The 23,381-nt window shown below is 38.1% G+C and overlaps 1 protein-coding gene across 7 annotated transcripts in view; it reads right to left on the bottom strand.

Moving 5' to 3' along the window:
- Positions 1-23,381, bottom strand: part of LRCH1 (leucine rich repeats and calponin homology domain containing 1) — a 197,901-nt gene that overhangs the window by 45,414 nt on the left and 129,106 nt on the right. For all 7 annotated transcript variants that reach the window (XM_037001971.2, XM_037001973.2, XM_037001972.2 and 4 more), the window contains 10 exons: positions 22,351-22,487; positions 21,455-21,582; positions 20,240-20,303; positions 17,256-17,361; positions 14,729-14,847; positions 12,162-12,229; positions 9,228-9,314; positions 4,460-4,549; positions 4,322-4,358; positions 503-556 (listed from right to left, as the gene is read on the bottom strand). In XM_037001971.2, coding sequence (XP_036857866.2) covers positions 503-556; positions 4,322-4,358; positions 4,460-4,549; positions 9,228-9,314; positions 12,162-12,229; positions 14,729-14,847; positions 17,256-17,361; positions 20,240-20,303; positions 21,455-21,582; positions 22,351-22,487 — 890 coding nt within the window. The remainder of the gene's footprint in view (positions 1-502; positions 557-4,321; positions 4,359-4,459; positions 4,550-9,227; positions 9,315-12,161; positions 12,230-14,728; positions 14,848-17,255; positions 17,362-20,239; positions 20,304-21,454; positions 21,583-22,350; positions 22,488-23,381) is intronic.

Below are 23,381 nucleotides of genomic sequence, written 5' to 3'. Positions count from 1 at the left end.
TTTGATTTACTCATTATAAAAAGTTTATAACCAGGCAAAACTGGAATCCTTTTCTGCTCCAGAACAGATGTATACCTGAGTGTGCAGGCACACACTCACATCCACCTCACAAGGGGCACACATGATGAAGGATCTCATGACACAATGAGATGAGGGAATGCATAACCCTGAACAGATGTCTCATCTACAGGAAAACCATACATGGAATCATTTATGGATAAACAACATATTCTAAATGCTGCCTATCTGAGCCATTTTCACTTTATTTTCTGTAAAGACGTTCCCATATTTTGCTTTCAAAATATATCTTCTAAAATTAATCTTTAATTATGGATAGGGCCAGATAGGGCTATGATAGCTAATGCGAGAAATTTCCCCAGAGAATCTGCAATACAATTAACCCATTAATCATGACAGTTTTAGATTATATATTTCTGTAATAGATATTCTAGTTCAGGCTTCACAAAATACCTCAGCTTTCATTAATCTTCTGGAAATTTACCTCATTTGGAGAATACTCGTTCCCATTACTCTCTAATGTTAGATCATTTTGCACCTTAAGGAAGAAAAAAAAAGCATGGTATGTTCCATTAGACTATAAAATCATTGAGACAAGAACTGCATCTTTCTTATTTCCATCACATCCCTGGCACACAGGCACACAATGAGTACACACTGAATTAATTAATTAGTGCATTAAGTAGCTAAGTAGGTCATACTTACATTTTCTTAAAACATGCAGCTGTATTCACAGAAAAATACAGCTCAAGTATCATACAAACTAGGAAAACAGATTTCCCAGAGCAAATTCAGTCCCAGCCACCTGTGAACATCAGCTTGCCTTGCTAGGTTATCAGGCCATCTGCAGGCTTCCATGCCCATTTGAACTACAGGCTTTTAGAAATGGTCCAGGGCAATAGCTCCCAAATACACAGAATGTCATTGGGAGCTTTTAATAAATACACACACCTGGGCTCCTAACTACCTGGGAAATTCTTATGCTGTCAATTCAACATCAGTTTGCTTTGGCAATAGGCAAACTCTAGCTTATTTTATCCAGATCCGCCTTCTTTACATGGTAATCAAGAACCCCACTAATCTTCCTAAACAAAATGTTCGGTGACAGCTAATACAAACATCTTCATATATATTACACCAAATTAGTATACATTTAAGATGTCTGTGCCTATTCCTATTGTTGAGGAATGTTATTAAGAAGTATGCCCAATTTTGACAAATGCAAGTGAAAAGCAGATTTTTAGAAAATGTCATTAATTTCCCTGCCCAATTAAATGGCTTTGTAGAACAGCTGATGAATGAGTAACTGCAGCTTCGATCCTCTCTGTAAGCAACTCCTTCCTCTAACTTTTCCTGTTCGCTACCCAACATGTCCTCCATTCGAAATTATTTACACATGAAAATGTAATTTGCAATTCTTTCTGAATGTATGCCAGTGCTACCAAATTTGATGTGGACAGTCATCTCACGTGCATTTAAAGTCAGGTGATGTGATGTGCTTCCAGTTACAAGCCAGAGGTCACCACGGTGACCTCCCCCCGCCAACCGGGCACCACTCATCCTTCAGTGTGTTTGCCGCTGCTACTAGTATCACACTACCATGCTCCACACAGCCTCCTGGGAATGATCCAAATGAAAATCTAGGTTTCCTTCCTTCTCCTTAAACTCTATATCCCTTCTCTGGCCTCCCAGAGCACTTAAAACACTTGGGATTGCAGACCACATTCTTCTCTAAGGTTTTTCAGTATCTAGGTATTCGCTCCGCCACAATTTTTAAAATTCCTTAAAGGTACAGGCAGCTTTGTCTCTATCAGATCCCAGTCCTCAAACGAGGCTGAATCCAGCACAAGTCCTCAACAAACTCTGACGAACTGATGCAAGACTATGCTAAAGATACTGTTTTCTTCCTGAGTGAGGTGGAGGAGAGAACATAAAAGTGACCAAATTATAAATGAGGATCACATTTAAGTTCTGCATAATCATTAGCATAGGCCTTGTTCATCCCCTCCTTTCACTTCTTTTCTTCCTCCTTGGGACTTCCTTTCCTCATGAGAGACAGCTCTTTCCCCCTCCCTGTTTAAAATCATGGCGACATGTGTGTCATGGACAAAGAATTGCCCTACAGAAGGAAGACAATGAGTAAAAATTCCTTACACCAAATGTGAAACTTCATTCAACCAAAAAGGAAAAAAACAACCTAAAATAAACACAAAGCACTGTGAATAAGACATGGGGTGGAGACACTTTTTTCTAGAGGTTTTGTGTCTTACTGGTACTCCTGAAATCAGGCACACAGGTGGGCCTCTCTTTTATTAGAGTCAAAAGTGGGTCTGCAGCAAGATGTGAACATGGTTTTAAAGTACCTCTTCACTGGCAGCTAACTGGTTGCAAGGTAAAAGTAGGACAGCAATTATATAGCGGAGAAATCAGGTTAAAACTCAACTGGGTTTCTAATTATTAAAACCAGTGAGGACAAGTTAGACATAGTATACCTCCAAATTGTGATACCTTGAGAAGAACACATTATTCCAAACAAGAATATAGAATTTCAATCTACTTATGAGAAATATGAGGGATTTTTGTCCCACAAAATAAGGGGCATTCCATGAAAAAAAGAGGAGGGCTATATTCTCTAAAATTTCAAAATCATAAAAATCAAGGAAAGGTTAGGGAAATGTTCCAGAATGAAGGCAATTATAGGTACCTGACAACCAAATGCAATACTTGCCACTAGACTAGATCCTACACTAGAGGGAAAAAATGCTATGAAAGACATTAGATCAACTGAAAATTTAGACTACAGATAGTACATTAGATGAGACTATTTAAAAATATCAGTGTAAATTTATGGAAGTTGAGATGAAATACAGTTTTGTAATATAAAATCCCTATTCTTAGAAAACATATTGAAATGTTTAGGGTAAAGGACTATGAGGTATGAGACATACTCTCAAATGTTTTAGAAAAGAACTATGTGTGTGAAGAAAGAGAATAAATGATAGAAAAAAAGTGGTGAAACGTTAATAATAGGTAAATCTGGATAAAAGGTTATAACTTTCTGTTAACTTCTGTAGAATCTGTTACTATTTCTCCAATCTTCTATAAGTTTAAATTTTTTTCTAAATAAGAAGCTTTAAAAAAAAGTGGGCCTTCAGAGAATCACAAATAGCACTTCTCAAAAGGAGAGCTTAATGGAATCAGCCAGGGCATCCTGCAAATGAAAGGCCCCCTGATGTCCCACTGTTGAGTAATTTAGTGATATCTCCACCTGGGGAGGAGATGGGCCGGTGATTCTCTAAGGACCACATCGATAACAATATGGAGTAATAAAGTAAGTCATAGTGAGCATTACTAATTAATCCAGATTAATCACCAGAGTCAGTGCCCTGGACTGAGACCCATCCCAAGTCACAGAAAATGAAGGTGAAGCTTAGAGGGGTCGCCCCTAGTTAACATGTCTTTGAAATGGGACTGAAAGGAAACATAATTCCATGTCACTGAAACCATACTCTCTGGGAAAAAGGCTTTTTCGATTACAATTTTTTCCCCCTCATTCAACAGAGGCTTAGAGTGTTAAGAGTTTGAAACTGCTTTTCCACAGTACCGCACAAGTTCAGACACCTCAGGGACAAAATGAGCCACCTTAAATCTGTCCACTAGGAAGAGAAGAGGTAAGCTGCAACCTCCGCTGTGCTCCCCAGCCGGCAGCTCAGACCTCTCTCTCTGTGACTTCTTTGGGACCATCTAGGCTCATCTCCAGATTTATGTGAGAACTGCTGGATGCAGCCACTCAAACCTCCCCAACAAACCTCCACACTCACTCTTTCCCCAAACACCCACCAGTTCTCTCTGCTATATTCTCAGGCCTCTCAGGCACTTGCCAAACCTCGGTTCTTCTCTTTCAAGTCTTTTTGCTGCTGTTTTCATTTGAGCAATTCTAAGGCTTCTTTCTTGGCTCTGAAGTCTGTGTTGAGTGGTGGGTGGAACCTCCAGCTTCTGACACAGAGGAGGCTCCCTAGGCCTCTTGGTTGCATTTGCCTAACTCAGCAAGACTATCTGACACAAAAATTTAGGGAATTTAATGGGAATTGCCAACTCTCATGTTTAATGGAAGGTGAAGTGTAATAGAGCATGAAAACTAAAAGACGGCTAAATATAAAAAACTTGGAAAATACATCTTGAACAAAACTGAATATTGGTCTCACTAATGAACATCCAACCCCATGATGAGCTTTAATGATGATGGTGGCCACCATGACACGGCGGAGCACTGCCCAGAGCACTGGCTGAAGAGCAGCCTCACCTCACACACAGGGGGTGTCTCCAGCTGCACCGGACCACTGCAGGGAGGAGCGGAAAAAGGACACAAAGTGGAATTTAAAGCATAAAGATTTCAATGTAAAAAGAAACAATATATTCAGTTATAGAAAGGCCAACATACTTTATTGCAGCATCTTGTAAATCTAAGGCTTCTGCTGATTCCGTAGGATAGAAATTTACAACACTTCTGTCTGCAATATCTGTGCTTATTCTAAAAAGCAGGGAAAAATAGATGTTAGCAAATTTATTAAACTTGTAATAAATGTCACTGCTCTTGGTAATATTTAATTGAGAAATTAATATATTAAATAGTTATGTTTATCATTAGGATTAAGAAAAGAAAGGTTTATGACAGAAATTTCAAACTACATAGTATTTTCCCCATGATGTGCCAAATTTAATATAATTAATACAATTTTCTATCTGCTATTGGTATCAAATCCAATTTACTTTGAATATAATAGTAACTTCAGTGTGTGTGTGTGTGTGTATATATATATATATACACACACACACACATATATATATATAATAGTATATATTTCAGTGTTTTATATATATATATAAAACAGTAATATAGTCATAATATTTTATTCTAGTAGCACACACTAAATTTTATTCTAGAACTTGACTACTTTACAGAAGCAAGTAAACTGGCTAAGTGTACTGTATTATATGTATATGTACCAAGAACACTTTATTTTAGCAAGAAGATCTCCCCAAAATACACTACTACTCTCACTTAAAAAAATAAGAATGCATAAGCAATTTGATATGCTTTTTTACTTTCGAAATTGTCTTACAGAGTTTCTGAGTTTCTACAGCTTTAAGAGTGCAGTTTTTTTTTATAAGATCTATAAAACCAGGAATTGCTGTTAAGTCATATAAAAGTTACAAAGCTATCTTAAAAGGTAGGGAGGTATTCTTATCATGCATGTATCTATTGAAAATGCTATCAAGCCAATAATCAGAAATACTTAAGAGAAGAAATCAAGGTAAAGGTAAAATAGGACATCAATATTCAATTCGATTTTTTTTTTGATGTTAAGGTTGTATGAAAGGTTAAACCTGTAAACTTAATCCTATAATCATCGGCTTAATGACAATTAAAAAAAAAAGCCTGGATCTATGAAACATGAGATACAGGAAAAGTGCAATATGTACGTCAAGTTTTAATTACTAATATTCAATCAAACAGCTAGAAATCAATGAGCTCTTGAAGTGCTCTCTATCAGAAACACAGGACTCCCTATTGCTATTACGTTGGCTCACAGAAACATTATAAGTTAGAATTGTCCTATCCTAATAATTATTTCAAGATGAACAACAAAGATCTAAAGCAGCCAAAATAGTGGATTATTTCAGGGAGGAAATGAAATCTATATAAAGTTTTACAACACAATATAATTTTAAAATAGCACACCATAAATATGTAAATCAACTATCACTTGGAAGGTTACTGAGGGCGGCTTTCTTCCACAAATCCGCACACACCCACCATTCCGACTCACTCAACATCCTTGGTAACTCATTGCTTCTGACATTTCCAAGCTGAAAAGGAACTGCAAGATCTTCTGCTCAACCCACTTCTCATGAAGGACAGGGAACTGAGGCCCAGAGCCAGAAGCCACCCCCTCCAGGTCCTTGAGGTCTCACTGCTAGGCTCCTGTCCCACATCCCCACACCTCTGCTAATCCCACCAAACCAGGCTCTTTTGCTCTGGGACTCACATATTAATCAACCTCAAATTTCTAAGAGAAGTTTAGAAAAAAGTGAGACAAAAATGTAAAAGGTAGAAGTAGTAAAACAATTTAAAGTCCTCACGACTCACTGAAAATGATCACCAAAGAGCTACAACAGTACCTACCACTGAAGATCTACAATATATGAAACTATAAGGAAAAATAATAATTTAGAAATACCTACAGAAAAATATCCATTGTAATGTATTTCCTTCCAGTTTTAATTCTTCTAAGTTTCTTACATGATTGAAACCTAATTCTATCTATGTAATTGGAATCACTCTTCATGCATTTTATATTCTTTTATAGAGAACATTATAATAATGAACGTTCTAAAATATATTGGAAAGTAAAAAAGATTTTATGGCCACATTATATTCCATCTAATTAATGTACAAAATATATTTAAATATCTTCAAATTGTTATATTATGTCTTTTTTCTCTAAATATTTGTTACTAAAAACACCTTCCCCCTCAGTCTTTGTTCATGTCTGTTTGTCCATTAGGATAAATCTGTAGAATTTGTTTGAAAAGTTTATATATTTTTCGAGTATGGTTACATATTACTACTTATAGACATACAGACTACAGGGATGTCTTCTGGAATGGTTTTGCTGATTTACCCTTCCACTAGCAGTTTATATGTTACTTCAGATCCTTACAATCCTAAACGATAAATACTTTTTACCCATCTTACAGGTGAAGAAGTGCAGTGCAGAGAAGTTGTATGTCTTACTGAGATTAACTGGTGTTCGAGCTGGGTTTGGTACCAGTGTCTGGCTGAATCTAAGTCTGTTCCTTTCACCAGCCTTGCTGTGTTATTCCCCATTCCTTATAATTTCACGCAAATGGGCACATGCATGTACACATACACACACATGCACACATGCTCTTTAGTTCTTGTTTCCAAGTCCTTGTTTCTTATCAACTTCCAGTTTAGGATGCTGTTGCTCTGGGAAAAGGGGGTTCCCCACCGGTTGCAACTTCCCTATGAACCGTTGAGACCGAATTAAGGCAAGGGCAAGAAGTTGGGGGTTCATCCCACCTTTATTCTCACGGAAGTAGGTCTCAGTCTCTCCTGGCTCCTGCACTGCTCCCTCCTGTGACCCAGCATGCACTTAATCTTCTCCTAGCACTAGGGCCCCTCAGCTTCCCTGTGTCAGCCTCCATCTCTCCTAGCTCTTCTCCCTCCAGGCTCCCTTCTCTGCTCTCCAAGCTCTCACAGCTCCCATGCCCACACCTGCTCTCTCCCCACTCTCCCTTGGCCCTTTCCTTCCCCACCCCTAGCCCCAGGAGGAACTCTGTGGGCGGGTCACTGGTGACTGGCAGACGCCTGACCGATTACCTACCAGGAACTCAGGAGAGAAGCAAATGAGTGTTTCCTCTCCACCTCTCCTCTGGGGTGGTGCTCCCATGAATGACCAGCCACTCTGTCCCCAGTAAACATCCCACAGAAGTGCCACAGGTTCTTATATATATATACAATAGTCGCTATTAAGGCCAGGCGGGAATGCTGATAAGAAATTTTCATTTTTTCCAAAGATGTAAAACTCAGTTCTTTAAAGAATATGCCCAAATTAGTTACTTAGTGATAAACCAGCTCAAAGCCAAACATTAGGAGAATCAGCAAAATGAATAATCATATTTTAAACCGTTACCTCTCTCTTCACATAAAATAAAGTCTCAGATCTTCACCCCAGCATCTGAAGTTCTCCCCTGCAGCTCCAAACTGCTCCTCTGGTGATTCCGTCCTGGCTACACATCAGAAGGACTGACAGTACTTTTTAAAAAGTAGAGATGACTGACGCCAGTCCCGTAGGTAGTGTGGGGCATCTGTGTTCCCAAAGGCCACAAGTGCCACTGAAGCACAGCCAGGGTGGAGACCATCTTCTCTGCCTGAGCTGTTTCAAGCTCACTCCATTCTTTTTGACCTCCGTGCCTCTGACTTCAACTTTTAATTCAATCCAGAATTTGCTTTCTCCTTGAAATTGCTAGTTATTGAAGAACCAGGTTAAATATCCCCACCTACAGGAAGGCCAGTCCAGCTATCTCCCCTTTTCCATCTGGAACCAGGCATTCACTCAAGTCGATCACTTTCTACCTCCACTCCAGGCGCTTAAATCAATTACACTTACAAATAACTACTCAAGGCAATCCGTATCTGCTATGGTTTAAGTTCTAGAAGGCAAGTGCTGTACTTTGTTCATCTTTGTATCTCCCAACATGCATGATGTATATCTTCCCCCACTCTAGGCATTCAATCAATGTCTGCAGAATCAAAATGCTATTCAAATTCATTGCTAAAGATCTTTGGCCATAGTCAGTCTGACCATCATTATTCTTTTCGGGCCAGACCACAGTGATGGTGTTCATCACCTGAACTCTGGGACTCACTGACCACCCTTTTCATAAATTCCTGAAATGTGGTATGACTTCAATATTCACCATATCACAAGGCCACATCATCTCCATATTTAAAGTGCTGACCAGTTTACCAGAGATAAGCTTTGAATCTATATCTCTAATGATAAAGTAGTTATGAACTGATATTAGATATATTATCCTACAAAAAATATTTTGTCCAGGAAAATTCCTTTATGCTTAGCTAAGAAACCAAAAAACGTATCAACTCTATGCAGTGCCTATTACTGATAATGGGCAATTCAATTTAAAAACTATTTTGTAACCCAAATCTTTAGAAATATATTATTCAGCTAACATATATTTGGTACCATCAGAAATAAACCTGGTAGTACTCAATTAGGGAATTCTTTCCTTTTTGGAAAATCTCGTTGGTATTTCTATAAATCAGAGAATTAACCTTTGAGCAATATATAATTGGTACATTTACCATATTTATATTTCAGTTTTCTAACAATTGTACAAAAAGTTCCTATATGAATTTCATAAAGGGTGAATGATTTTCAGTAAGGGGTGGAGAAAGGGAAAACTGATCTTAGTCCTTACAGATGTTTGGCTCTTTTACTTACGGATCTTGGGAAAACAGGCAGTTAAATGACTTTTCTTTTTTGGTGGTTAGACTGAGCCAAAACTGTATAAATATTTTTAAAAGTGAGATAATATACTCAGTAAATCAGTATGTATTATTTACACATGAAACCTAGGCCAAGGAAAGACATGCATACCTATTAGGTTCCTGCAGCAAATCTACTGCTTCTCTCAGCTGTTCAATCATCTCTAGGTCCATGTCGTGGTCTTTGGATGAACTTATTCTGCAGGATGAGACCAAGCAGAAAAATGAAAAAATGATCAATCACTACAACATGAATATCATCTAGGTTTCAACAGCAAACTTATAAACTCCATCTAACATATAAAAAAGATTTTGCCAAATTCAACATATAAAAATGGTTTTGGCAAATTCAGCACTATAATGAAGACACGTTAGTACCCTGCAGAGCAGGTTGCCAGTGTAGGAGAAGAGCTACTGGGTGGGGGAAGCCCAGCTCTGCTACAAAGCAGCTCACACAGTCTCAGTGCCCATGGGCCTCTGTCTGCTCATTTGTGAAATCAAGGCAATGCGCTTAGCTGGGCGGCTCTCAGACTGTGCTTTACTGAGTCCTGGGGGGATCCCCAGAGGAGCTCAGCTCGGGGGCGGGGCTCTGTGCTACTTTTGGATCTTCCAACACCAGTTCAACTAGTATGGCTGTTTTATTGTTTTCATATAATATGGGATTTCAGTTTGGGACAGCAGTTCTCAGTCCAGGCTCTTTATGATCATCTGTGGCATTAAAAAAAAAAAAAATGGCAGGCCTGCTACTCCCAGATAGGTCTGATTAGGCTTGGGCTTTTTGCTAAGCTCTAGAGTTGATACTGATTTACAGGCAGGGTTGGGAACAACAGATATAAAATGTAAAATGGGGTTTTCAAAGCTTTACATAGGTTAAAAACTTTTTCCATTTATAATTCTACAATTCTGTACTCAATCTAATCCTCTCAGTATCACAGGGATATATCCAATGGATAGTGGTTAATATTGGACAGTACTTCAAAGGAATTTTGCAATGTTCTTATAGGGCAAGAGAGATTTGATTAACGGTACTGCTTTCCACTACAAACAAGAAGCCAATGTCTCTCCACATAAGTGGACAAACTTTTGAACAATGTAGTAAATGCTGACTAAGGGCTCAGGTTAAATGGAAGGTCTAGACCCACATGCCAGATCAGGGAATATAAAATCCTGGAAACCAAAAATCTACTCTATGCCACAGAGCCAAAACTCAGTTCTCACTGGAAATGGTTCATTGTCTGATATATCACTCATACTGTTAGAAAGTAGACATAGGGGGGTAGAGGGAGAATAAAGCCAGTAAACCCCACTAGAAGGGACTCAAAGAGTTAACCAGATAAAACCAGAGAGCCAGGAAGGACTCACAGAGTTAATGAGTTAATTAGTCAGAGTTTCAAAGGCCAAGGGCAACTTGGTACCTCTGGATATTCCCCAGATAAAGAAAAGTATCAGAGCTCAGCCCATGTCTTCATTGTACCAATTAGATCACACCATTGTAAAATCTACTTAGTCTGTAAAAAGGCCCAGCTTATTAACTTGATCTATGTGCTATTCTTCCTCTTCTTCCAGCACCTTAATCAAGTAACTTTGTAACCAGGGAAAGAGACAAACCTCTGAAGTGTAAATAAACCTACGTAGACAAAGAATGCTGAGATCTAGGCCAATACAGTCACCAAAATAACCCTATTCTTAAGACAAAACTTCAAAGAAGTTATAAATTACCTGTACATATCATGCCTTACATTGACTCCTATCCAAAAAGCCCTATAAAACCCCAGACCCTAAACCCTCAAGTGCACCTCATCTCTGAGGTTGCCCACACTCACCTTTCTTTAAGTGTGTCACTCTGTTCTACTCCAGATAAGTAGGGAGGGGCTGCTGAGAGCTCAAGATCCTGTCGCCTGGGTGACCCAGACAGGGCTGCAGCTACACCATCATGCTTTTTAGTAGCCTGCCTGAAAATCTCCTTTCTTTGCTTTGAGAAGTTCTCAGAACATAATCTCACTCAATCCAGAGCTCTGTGGCTCCCCCAAATCCTGGGATGGTGGGGGCTTAGTTCCCATGCTGTGCAGATTCAAGCAGACACTGGATGCCAGGTGACACTGGCTTTATTAGTTAATAAGGGATTTGCCAAATGCTGAGCAGGAGTCCAGTGAGCTTCCCTTTCCTCAATCTGTTCTTCCTTCTTCAAGTAAACCTACCTTTGCCTACCTTGACTCTGGCTGGCTCCTCCCTTGGACTATATTCAAATGAAACTTTGCCTTGCTTCACTACTGTGTCTCTACCCTTCAGTTCTTTGTTGTGGTGGGGACAAGAATTGAGCAGAATAAACTCAACCTCTAACAGTACCCTCTGCCATAAAGCTGGCCAAGTAAATCTTTCTATGCAACAGTGGAGATGGGATATACAACTGGTATGAGATTCCTTGGGTTCAATCCCAGCACTCCATGACCTTGGGGCAAGATATCTCTCTGTGCCTCAGTTTTGTCATCTGTGAAATGGGGGAAAACAATAGAACTTATATCAAAGGATTGCTGTAAAGATGAGTTACTACCTGTGAAATATTTAGGACGTTGCCTGGCCCCAGGTATTTAAATGTTAGCTATTATAGTTATTAGACTTAGGACCAGGATATGAGGGGTATAAGGTCTTCTCACATCGTGAATAGGAAGGCTCTGGGTAAAGAAGCGGGACCAGGACTACAAATCACCTTAGATCCAGTTGTCAGTTTCTTCAGAAAAATGGGGGCAAGCTAGAATCTCCAGCCTATAAATTCTATCTAATTTCCTGAATTACATTCTACCCATAGCCTCACATCTGATAAAATTCAAGGCTAAGGAAATGGTATGACCTGGCACTGCACTGTCCCAATACTGTGACAATAATAAGCCTTTGACAGAGTGAAAACTCACAGGTGCTTATCAATATTGTGGGTAAATATCAGCTTGCACAAAGCAAAGAGGATGAATTCTATCGTGACAGGACTGTCACTCTGCTTGAACATGACCTTTACAGGACAGCAGCTCCCCATCAGGCCCGCGGTACTCACAGCCCCTCAGATTGCCAGTGTGCGTCCTCTTCTATCCGCAATAGTTCCTCACAGTCCTCAGCTCGATCCTGTGGACAAACACACAGGTCTTCTGAGAGCCTCTGGTTATCAACTGTCAGCAGTCAAGGCCTGCCCCAGGCCATGTTCATAGCAGCATTATTCACAAGTCAGAAGATGGAAACAACCCAAGTGCCCATCCATGGGTGTGTGAATGAACTAACTGTGGCAGACACGCACAATGGAATATCATTTGGCCTTAAAAAGGAAGGAATTTCTGGATATACGTTACAAAGTGGGAAACCTTCAGGATATTATGCTAAGTGAAATAAGCTGGTCACCAAATGACAAATACTGTATGAATTCACTTATATGAGGTACCTGGGGTACTCAAATCCATAAAGACTAAAAGCAGAATGGTGGTGCGGGTGGAGAGAGGAGGGGAGTTGGGATGTTACAGTTAAAGGGTGCAGAACTTTAATTTTACAAGGTGAAGGGAGTTCTGGAGATGGATGACAGTGATAGTTGCAGAACAATGTGAATGCACTTACCACTGAATTGTACATTTAAAATATGGCAAAAATGTCAAGCTTTATGTTAAACACGATGTTACTACAACTAAAAATTAAAGGAAAAAAAAGCCTGGCCTGGGACCCTAATATCTGTTAACTTTGGGTCGGAAATCTAAGACTTCACTCAGTCCCTTACTGTCCTCTTGGCGCACCCTGACCCTGGCAAATCCCTCCGTGGGGCACGTCAGTCACATGGGAATGTACACTCTACTGTTTGTGAGAGGAAGGGTGTGTGTGTGTGTGTGTGTGTGTGTGTGTGTGTGTGTGTGTGTGTGTGGTGGCAATGGGGGAAAAAGAAAATATAAAATACTTAACAGAAAATGACTCAAAGTGCAGCTAATAGCTCTCATGGGTACAACTTATAGATTTCATTGAAATGCCCCTGAGTCCAAAAATATTTCCCCAAAGAAACACTGCGATGGGAGAATTTAGAAAGGTGTGTCCCACCCTTGGAATGTCCACGTTTCTTTCTCCTTTTCATCACTGACATAGAGAAACACTGTTTTAACTCAGCTGACAGCCAGAAAAGAAGACATCCCCGAATTGGGGGCACATTCTCCTGGCCAAGCAGGAACAACAGACAAAAGGACTGTTTTCACTGCAAAGGTTCTGCACAGTGTTAACTAACTCAGGCCCAGTCAAGTCTCCAGATGTGTCACTTCTGAGACTCTTTCTGATGATGCCTGATGCCTGCTGCCAGCCTCTGACTTGAAAAACACTCAGACTTTTTCTATGTTATAAGTTTGAGCATGTGATAAAGTCAACATATAAATTACTGTAGCACTCCCCAAATGACAGTGAAATTCACAGGTGAAACTATGATACTAAAAATGATTTTAAAAAATCTTAAAAAAAAAGAAAACATCTTCTTGTCTCTTCTTATTGGGTTTCAACCACAGGAGCCATGTATATGTGCTCCAATTTTCAGTTTCATAATAAAAGGTAGTCAACTACATATAACATCAATTTTTCAGTGTGCAAAGTAGAGCTTCCTGGGCTTCTTTTGCTAAGTTAGATGGTTATCCACAATTTATGGGTTCCATTCTCACAAATTTGCCTACTCACTAAAATTTACTTACAACCTGAAAATCAATATGCATGGTGCTTTTGCAGGCACCCACTTCTGCAGAATGCACAGCTTTGAGTCCCTGATGCGTGTGGCCCTAGCTGAGGCTGACCAAGGCCATGCTCTGCTTTCTTATTTAGACAGACTACAATGATTATAATAAAATCCTCTGGAAATAGGATGAGCACCTAGAGATTCCATGCCTGGTTTTAACACAATCACTCAGAGGCTGCCTTCTTTCCCAAGACATATGAAAATGAATTTTATCAAAACGATCATCCTTGTGATTCTTGGGTACCACAACCTGAACCAAAGGCCTGGCAGAAACATACCAACACATCTAATTATGCCTCAAAGTGGAACCTTAACTACCAGTATTAGGAAGGGGCTAGTTCTTCTCTTCCTTTTGCTGCTAAAATGATGAAGTTTCCCCTGACAACTGAGTGACTTCACCCACACTTTCAGCACCTCAGTGCAACTCCAAGAGCTCAGCAATGACAGTCCTCAGAGTGACCTTTCCAAAAAGGGGAGATGTTCACTTCTAGAGTCTCAAAGTCCCCACTTTTCTCTTTATATTATGGATATACTCCCAAGAAATGTATTCACCTAGGATAAATTGAAAACAATATGAAACTCTGTCTAGTTTAACTTCCACTGGATGGTAATGGTAATTCTGATGTTTGCTAACTTACATAATGCAGTGAGTAGTGGAAAGCTGACCAATTACTGAATACAAAAGAAAAACAAACTCATATGCAGACAAATGAGAGGTATGTATGGCAGGGACCAGCTCCATCATCCAGAAAATAGATGATGTCATAAAGGCCTGAGAAATGGGCAGTAAGCTGACATTAAGGTGACTGGTTGGTAACTTTAAATTCTAAGGTACCAAACAGAAGTAAATTTAAAAAAATAGTTGATCCTCAACTTGCCTTAATATAGTTTATGAATTCTGAATGGAGAACAGCTCTTCCACCAGTAAATTGGGCTCTCTCTTCTCCTGAGGTTTCATTGTCACCCAAAAGGGAAGGATCCAGTTGATGAAATCCCCCTATTATGAAAGTACAGAGAAAAGCAGAAAGATGATTTTATGAGCAGATGAGCAAAACACAGATGATCCTCAAATATATCATCTGATCATGTCAGTCTCCTCTGTTACCTCTAGAGGTCTGTGAAAGACCTTAAGGGTCATTCTGTTAAGGGTGTGAGAAAAAGATGAAAAAAGGAGGAAGAAAAGTCAAAAAAATGGAAAAGTCCAAACTGAACTTGAAAATCAAAGCCTCCTTATGGCTCAGTTCCTAATGAGAAAAATGAAATTTCCTCTAACTTTTTTAAGGAGTAGAGAAAAGAGAGTATAAAAGAGGACTCAAGGGCTCTCAGTAATGTGTGACAAGTAACTATTTCAAATTCAAAATTCAACAAATATTTATTGAACAACTACTAAGTGGCAGATATTACACTAAATATTTTAGGAATTAAAAAATCAGTCAACCCTCAACTCATGTCATTAAGTGGTAAACAATTTCAAGGAAGAGTGTGGAAAGGAACTGAAACAAAAACCCCAAGTCAAAACAACAGAAGAAGTGACAATGATGTGATAAGGGCCACATGGAGCCGGAGCATTCTCAGAGCACATCCAAGTAGACTGTGTGCCAGATGTGGAGAGACAAAAGGGACACCAAGCTGATCTCTTCCCACTGACCTGGAAACTAAAAAGGACGAAGCAGGGTCACCTTTAAGGACTCTTACCCAGCACAACACCCACTTCTAGAAAATCTAGTAACAAATTACAGAGCTCTTTGTCTTGTGTGAGGGTTTTGGCCCCAAGTAAATTCACTATGGATTCAGTGAGACTGAGAAATGACAGTGGAGTGTTCTTGGGGTAAAAGGGTTTATACCCTGCTTTATTCTCCCGGTGATAGGTCAAGCACTAGAATCACATCTGCATCCAGCAGTCTGCAGGTGTGTAATCCTCCATCTCTGCCTGCATCCAGAGCAGTCGGCAGAGCTCTTTATATAGTGACTCAGTCAATAATAGATCATTGCCTGTATGTGTGGAAGCATTAGCCTAGAAGCAAGACAATTACATCATCAAGTAATTTAGGGTCAAATGAGGATCCTGGCCATTGGAACTTCCAGTTTCCCCACATTCTTTTGTTTTAAAAATTTGCATAAAACACTACCTCCTATACTGCATAGGGTTATAAAGCTTATATAAATAAAGTGGCAGTTATTTTTTGCATAAATTATTCAGTTATATTTTTGGACAATGTGTGGCTCTAATCATAATCTCAGAAAAGCATAAATGCTAAACTTAAAAACTTAACAGTAAGAAATGAAAGCAAGCACTAGAATTCGTATTTGTTCAAACAGCTCTTCCATCACTAATAAGAGCATATTCAAAGTATTAGGGAGATAATCTCATATTAATCTAGTTCTGTACCTTTCGTGTGTCATGAAATCATCTCTGTCACAAATCAGTAAACATTAGATTTTAGTAGTTTCTGTAAGTCACTGAGTAAACAGAAACAGTAAAAAAAAAAACAAAACCTACCATAATGTCATCAAATGATGGCTTCTCACCACATATGAAGTACACTACTGTTTTTTTCAAGGTATATAAGACAAAGAGTGCTTAGTGATCATCAAGTATTGATTAAAGAACCACAGAACCATAGAGTCACAGATGACCTCAGAGACTAGATTACAGAAGGCCTAATCTAATCATCTCATTTACAGCAGAGAGAATTCAAGTCAATATCTTGTCCAAAGTCAAATAGGTGCCTGGGCACATATCTCAGCCTTGCATTAGTTAGATGTGGCCAAGGAATCAAGTCTAGCTTGGTAGTGATGGGCTCTCCTAGACTCAGTCCATTAAAACCTCCTTTGAGCAAACCCCCATGTCCTTCCCCTTTTGGCTTGAAATGGACAGATTGGAAACTTTGGAAGTCTTGTGTTAAAGATAGTGGAGTAACAGGGTGGAAGGACCTTGAGTCCTTGAATGGTTACTTGGAGGGGAGTTGCCTTTCAATCAATAATTTGGATTGAGTTAAGCCAATGAGATTTGGGGATTTTATGTGCTCAGCAGCTAGTGTTGTCTTAATCATCTCTCTCTCTCTATATATATATATCAATATTTTCATCCCAAGAATGGATTTAAAGAATGTTGTATAAATCTTCAGAATAAGAATAGCTCTACTACTTACTAGCTATCTGGGCGACCACTGGCAACTTAAACTCTCAGAGCCTCAGTTTTCTCACCTATAAAATGGAGACGATTATAGTATCCATCTCAGAGTTTTGAAATTTAGATCAGATCACATTCGTGGATTAGTACAGTGCCTGGTGCATTGGAAATGCTCAGTAAACACTACTATCACTGCCATATTTGGGCATATTGTAAACATAGCACTTGAAACTTAAAAACAAGAACTTTCTCCCCATCTTTCATTCTCAGACCTTTAACTGGGCTAAGGCGATGGTGTGAGTCCTCCTTGATGATCTGTTCCTCTTCCATGATATTTGACATGGGCACATTGAGGCTAACAGTGTCTTCATCAGAAGGCTAAAAAGAAACAGTGACTGCTTCATTCAAGGGAGAAGGCTTATCAGTGTAGATCAGGAGACTGCTACGTGATAAAAAAAATTATTGTGATTTGCCAAAACATAATATTGAGTAAGAAATGCCAGATACAAAGACAATTCATTTATATATGAATTCAAAAGCCAGGAAAACTAATCCATGGCATTTGAAGTCAGGATAGTGGCTGCTCTTGGGTCAGGGGTGTGCACCTCAGTGGGGTTTTCTGGGTGCTGGCAAAGTTTCTTGAACTCGAAGCTGGTGATACAAGTGTATTCACTTTGTCCAAATTCATGGAATGAACACACATATACTTCTCTGTGCATATATTTTGAGGTAAAATTTTATCAGGTAGCTAATGATATTTTCTAGCCTAAGAGCCATAGTCGGAACTAGGACAGACTGGGCAATAACTGACAGAACAAAGGAATAATTGTAAATACACTACGGCACTGGCCCTGAGTCTAATTAATCATTCTAATAGTCACAGTACGCTGAGATCTGTGACAACACTGACCAAAAGTGTTATTAAGGTTTCATGTAGCCAGAACGCAGGCAGTGAACCTCATGTCAATATCTCCTTTATTTACAGTGCATCGTATGTGCAGCATTAAGCTTGGGTTTGTGTCCCTGTTTTAGCTGGAGGAAGCTGCATTACATATATATAAAAGTGCTAAAGGATTGTGCTACTTAAAGGAACATTTTCTGTGCAATTTTCAGAATAAGGCTTTGATTTAGTAATCAGGGTACATTCTTTCTGGGGGTCTTGTTTCCCACACTAGCTGACAAAGCTTATTCAGATCATCTATGATTCTCTCACAATGAAATATGGAGCCTCATTTATATCCCTGTGTCTCCATTTTAATGTTGGTATTTAGTGTAAAGCTTTCCAAAGCACAGAGATCAGGAAACTCCACAGAACACATTTCAGGTGATTGTGGCTTGCTCCTAAATTCTTGAGGCTATGACTTCTAGAATACAGTATTTGTTTACTTGGGGACATATGCACAATTTGTTTAAAAAATGGCAGAAAACGTGTGCATTTCATACATTAAACAGATATTCATTGAGCCCCAATTTTTTGCATAAGTTTAGAAAAATGTTTTACACTTTCTAGTGACAACTGCTAAATCAGTCAGGCAATGGCAACAGCCAAAAAGAGGGAGAGAGGTGTGATTTCTGAACCCCACAATGAGACGGAAGTGGGGAGCAAGATCTACTGACCATAGATGGTAAAAGGGAGTGAAAACAGGAAGCTACATAGGATAGTTCAGAACACTTGTCCTTCTAAAAAACAAATTAATTGGAGTGGTTCTCCCTTAAAGTTACAGTGTGAGACAAAAAGACAAACGGGAAGATTTATTTGCACTTTATGCTATTGAATATAATCCTTCCAATAGTCCTTCTTTCTACCCGCCTCCTGTCTTAAAAATTTAGCAAAATTCCAAAGACACGCATCTAGTAAAAGGGAGAGAATGAACCCTTGGCCCCGTTTTAGAATGGTATTAGCATCCTACTTATACTCTGTGAGAACAAAAGGATAATGAAGTTCTTTGTGTAATGTTTTATTAATGAACTTAATTATCCTTAGAAGATAGATCAAGGATAAAGCAGAGTCTGTTTTAATTTAATAGAAAATAGGCTTAGGGTGAGTAATTTCTGAAACAATGGGACATTTCAGGGGACTTATGAGTTTTAATAAAGCTAAGGAGGTTGAACTAAATACAACTTATAAAGCAATGTGTTAAGCATTTTCCCCCCAGGGAATTCATAGTTCCTATTCATGTGGCTTCAGGAGGGTAATTTTCTTTATTGATATTGGCCTTCTTTTTCTACTTAATAACTCTTCTTCCTTTTGAAATGTTATGTATTAGAAAGACTTCATCCTGATTTTTTAAAAAAACATTGTTTTATAAATCATTTTGTGGAAAATAAATGCAAATATCTTAGCCACACATGAAAGAATACAGGAAAAAGGTATTTTCCCTGAAGTCACACATAGTGCCAATGTGGATTCCTTAAATGGGGCAATTGACCTATTTAATTTCATCTTCAAAGAATATTATAATGTTTCAAAACTCAATAACTACAAAATCTCAATGAATTTCCTCAAAATGAAGGCATGATGATGCATCCATCCCCTACCTCAGCTATCCCTTCTGGCTCCCCAGTTCAAGAAACCCCATTTAATCATATATTAGTGAACGATTTCAGAGAATCTACTAAATAGATTATAAATGAGACAATAAATGTGCTAAATGAGTTATTTATGACCACTTTAGGAAGCTTGAGTGTGGGAAGCTCTCAGTTTACAAATAACAAAACTCTCATCTAATCATCTAAAAAGAACACGATCAGGAGAACAAATATTGCTATAAAAATTATGGCTACTCAAAAATGTATTTCCTGTAAGAAAACTGCTAAAATGCAATCAACATTTAACATTTATGTTATTCCTTTAACATTTATGTATGCATATAACAACTTTTTCCTAAATTCTCTGTTGCTTAAAAATAAAAAAAACAATTATAAAAATGCCTCATGGGTAATTGCACACCACTTAGTCATTTCATAATATTTATTAAGCATTCAAAAATATTCTAGATAATGTTAGGAGTGTGGTAAGAGGGGAAGAAGATAGGGACTCTACTCTTGAGATATTTACAAAATATTAAAGATGCAGGAAAAGCTAACAACAGCTAATGTTTATATAACAACTTGGAGGATTTCAAATTGCTTTAACAAACATAATTGCCTATTCTCATGCAGATGCATTAATGCCCTTTACCAAAGAAGATTTCAACAAATGCAGACAGATATATCTAGAAACACAGAAGGAAAAAAATCTGATCACTAATTTTACCTCTGTAGCAGATAATCGTTTATCTCCATTATCACTTCCAACACCTGAATCAGAATCCTTCTTGCTGGGTTAGATGCCATCAGTATTGAATTAATTTAGAAAAAAATTAAAATCACAAAGTTAACAAGATACAATTTATATTCGAATAATGACTTTTGCTATACAAATTTTAATTATTACCATAAGGCAACAAATCAGCCCAGTACTAAAGGATGTTAAGACAAGGGCCTAATGGAAGTCAGACACTTGTACCGTCTAAAGAAAGTACAAGATAAATTCTTTGTGTTTAGGATTTCCTGGTTTATACTCTAACCAAGTATCCTGTCCCTTGAAATAGCATCTTTTCTATTTTATTGCTTCCAGCATATAAAAAAGCCAAAACTCCCTAATTGCTTTTACCTCTTATGTTACTTTTACTTTTTAGGTTACTTTCAATGATTCTATAAACCTTTATCCAGTGACTAAATAAATGTGACAGTATGTTTACAAAAATAAAATAATGAATACATATTTTAAACATTACAAAAAGATACCATTAGGGTATGCTGAACTTTTAAATCACCATGTTTACTTCTCTAGTAAAGTTTAAGGAAAGATTTCTGTGGTGAAGACTTCTCCAAAACAACCTGTGTTTCTATAAGTGTGCTCAATGTGGGAATTTTGTTCTCTGAAAATTCAAGGCCCCAATTTATGCCACAAAAAGGCCAAGGACGCGTGAAAGGATTCTAACACTTCCATTCTGAACAGGAAATGGCAAAAACTACGACACTGCATTTTTATAAGACAATTAAAAAATAAAGCCTGCCATTTTTCTTAATAATGTTCCAGAGGCATATTAAAAATCAGTAATAAAAAAGGCTTGTCTGAGCTTGATATGGTTATTTTAACTGATGAATAAAATAATACCTATATTTTAATTGTAGGTCTTATTTATAAAGATACATATACACACATGTGTGTCTATGTATGTGTGTGCACACACACACACATATAGCACTCAGGAAGAACAGATTATTGATTAGGAAAGGAAAGATGAGATTTGAGATGTCAAAATGTTACCAACATCAATTTTCTCTTTCTTAAACCATAAAGTGCTGCAACTCTGAGTTATAAATCTGCATTGAGCAATGCAAAGGGTTTTTTGGAGGTAGGTACCTGCCTCCAATTGGCCTAAGGAAATTCTAAGCAGGGGCTTTGAGCAAGGGTCATACTCACCTGTCTTCCACGTGCTGGTGTAAATGTGGCCTCTCCATTGTGTGGAGATAAAGGGAGTCAGTTGTCTTAATTTGGCATGCTTGTATGCTCAGATACTTGAATATGTGCACTTTCCCCTTTGTGCAAATCTATGGAGAAATTAATACATATGCATTTTATAATGGCAGAACAAATTCTAAACACTAGACAGCTAATCTGCATATTTTATTTTTTGTATTTTCATTTTAAGTAACACCAACAATGCACATCAAATCTGACCTCTCCAAAACAGAAGAATTTAGGCAATTATTTCCTCCAGATTCTACTTTTCACAGAAAACCATGTTCAAACAATTTCTAGTTTTTCTTGCAAAAAAACTGCAAATTCCTAACAAACATGTTTTTTGTTATAAGGAGTGTAAAAAGTATAGAAGTCATATAACTGACTTGGTAACATTCCAATTCTGGAAGCATATATACTTCATTTTGTTCTCATACAGTTTAATATTTGAGCTTAAATTTTGTCTCTCTAACCAATAATCATTTTGTAAATTTTTTAAACTCCATTTTCCAGCTAACGTTAAAGGAATATATTACTTCTTCAATAAGCCACACACTCCATGAAAAAGTTTCAGCTGCATATATAAATGATAAACTAATCAAATATATAATTCCAGGATTATAATGATGAGAACAGTGAGCCAAATGCTGCTAAGGGGACTTGATGTAGCAGAAGGCAGTTTACTATAGTCAGATTCACCCTAAGTTTCATCTTTTTAGAGAGTGTGACTGCTTATGAGTATGTCTAACACCCTGTTAATTCAGCAGAGTACCCAAATGCTGGCTTTGCTAAGAGTTGCCTCCACACTATTCACAGCATATCTCACAGTGCAACAGCTTCGCTGCAAGACCTCTCACCTGTGCTGGAGGAGACTGCAAAGGGTTATTCTCGAGTAGTAATATTTGCAGCTGCTTCATCTCTCTAAAACAAATGGGAATCACGAGCACTTTATTGCAGGAAAAGTCAAACTTTACCAAGGGAAGATCTACTAGTTCTAAAAGAATAAGACAAAAAAAAAAAAAAAAGAAAGAACAAACTCAGAAAGCAGTTAAGATTAAATGGCTAAACATTCAAAAATAATTCTCTCTTTATCAGGAAAAATGTCACTTAGCAAAATCAAAAGCAAGTTGTACATTAGGAATATATGGCATGTGTATAAATAATATTTTACCAAAGCGGAAGGGGAACTCTTTCATGGGGAGCACAATAATTTTAAATTGTTGTTAGTTCTGATAAGAACTGGAAACACTTGACATTTGCCATTGCTATTGTTTAAAAAGGCTTTTTTCCAGCATAACAATCACATAAGCCTCTCCAGACAGACAAGCGTAGGTTTTAACCTCAAACTGTTTTCAAGCAGTACTTGCTAGCATATGAATGATATGCTAATTATAAAATATTCTTATTTATTCAGTGTATCTGGGCTGGCATAAACTCAGAACTAGTTACAAAGAACAGGTTTGTGAGTTTTTTCACTCCACTTTAAAAAATAAATGCTATCTAGTTCAGAATTTTGCCACAGATCCTGTAATCCCGATTTGATAAGGCATTATTCTATTGCTTTTAAAGTCTTCTGTAGCTCCACAAACAAGACAGAGCATTATATTTATCTTAAAATCCCCACCCAATGGAATAGTAAACACTCAGTAATTTCAAGCATTCCAACCGACATTGGCAGCTGCAAGAAATGAAATCAAATATGTTCTACAGAACAAAGAGGCTGAGCAACGCTACACATGCAGGGTGACATAGGACAAACCACTAAGATCTCTGAGTGAGTGGCTCTGGAGGGTTCATTTCAGAATGGGCCTGGCCCAGTTTGTTGTGGGATCCAGTAATGGGGGACAGGCCGCTTGCAAATACTCGAGGAGTTCCACAGCCGAGGGAG

This window comes from Manis javanica, chromosome 9, assembly GCF_040802235.1.
Source record: "Manis javanica isolate MJ-LG chromosome 9, MJ_LKY, whole genome shotgun sequence".
Taxonomy (NCBI): Eukaryota; Metazoa; Chordata; class Mammalia; order Pholidota; family Manidae; genus Manis; species Manis javanica.
The sequence above is the reverse complement of the archived record's forward strand: the minus strand, read 5'-3'. Positions and strand labels throughout refer to the sequence as shown.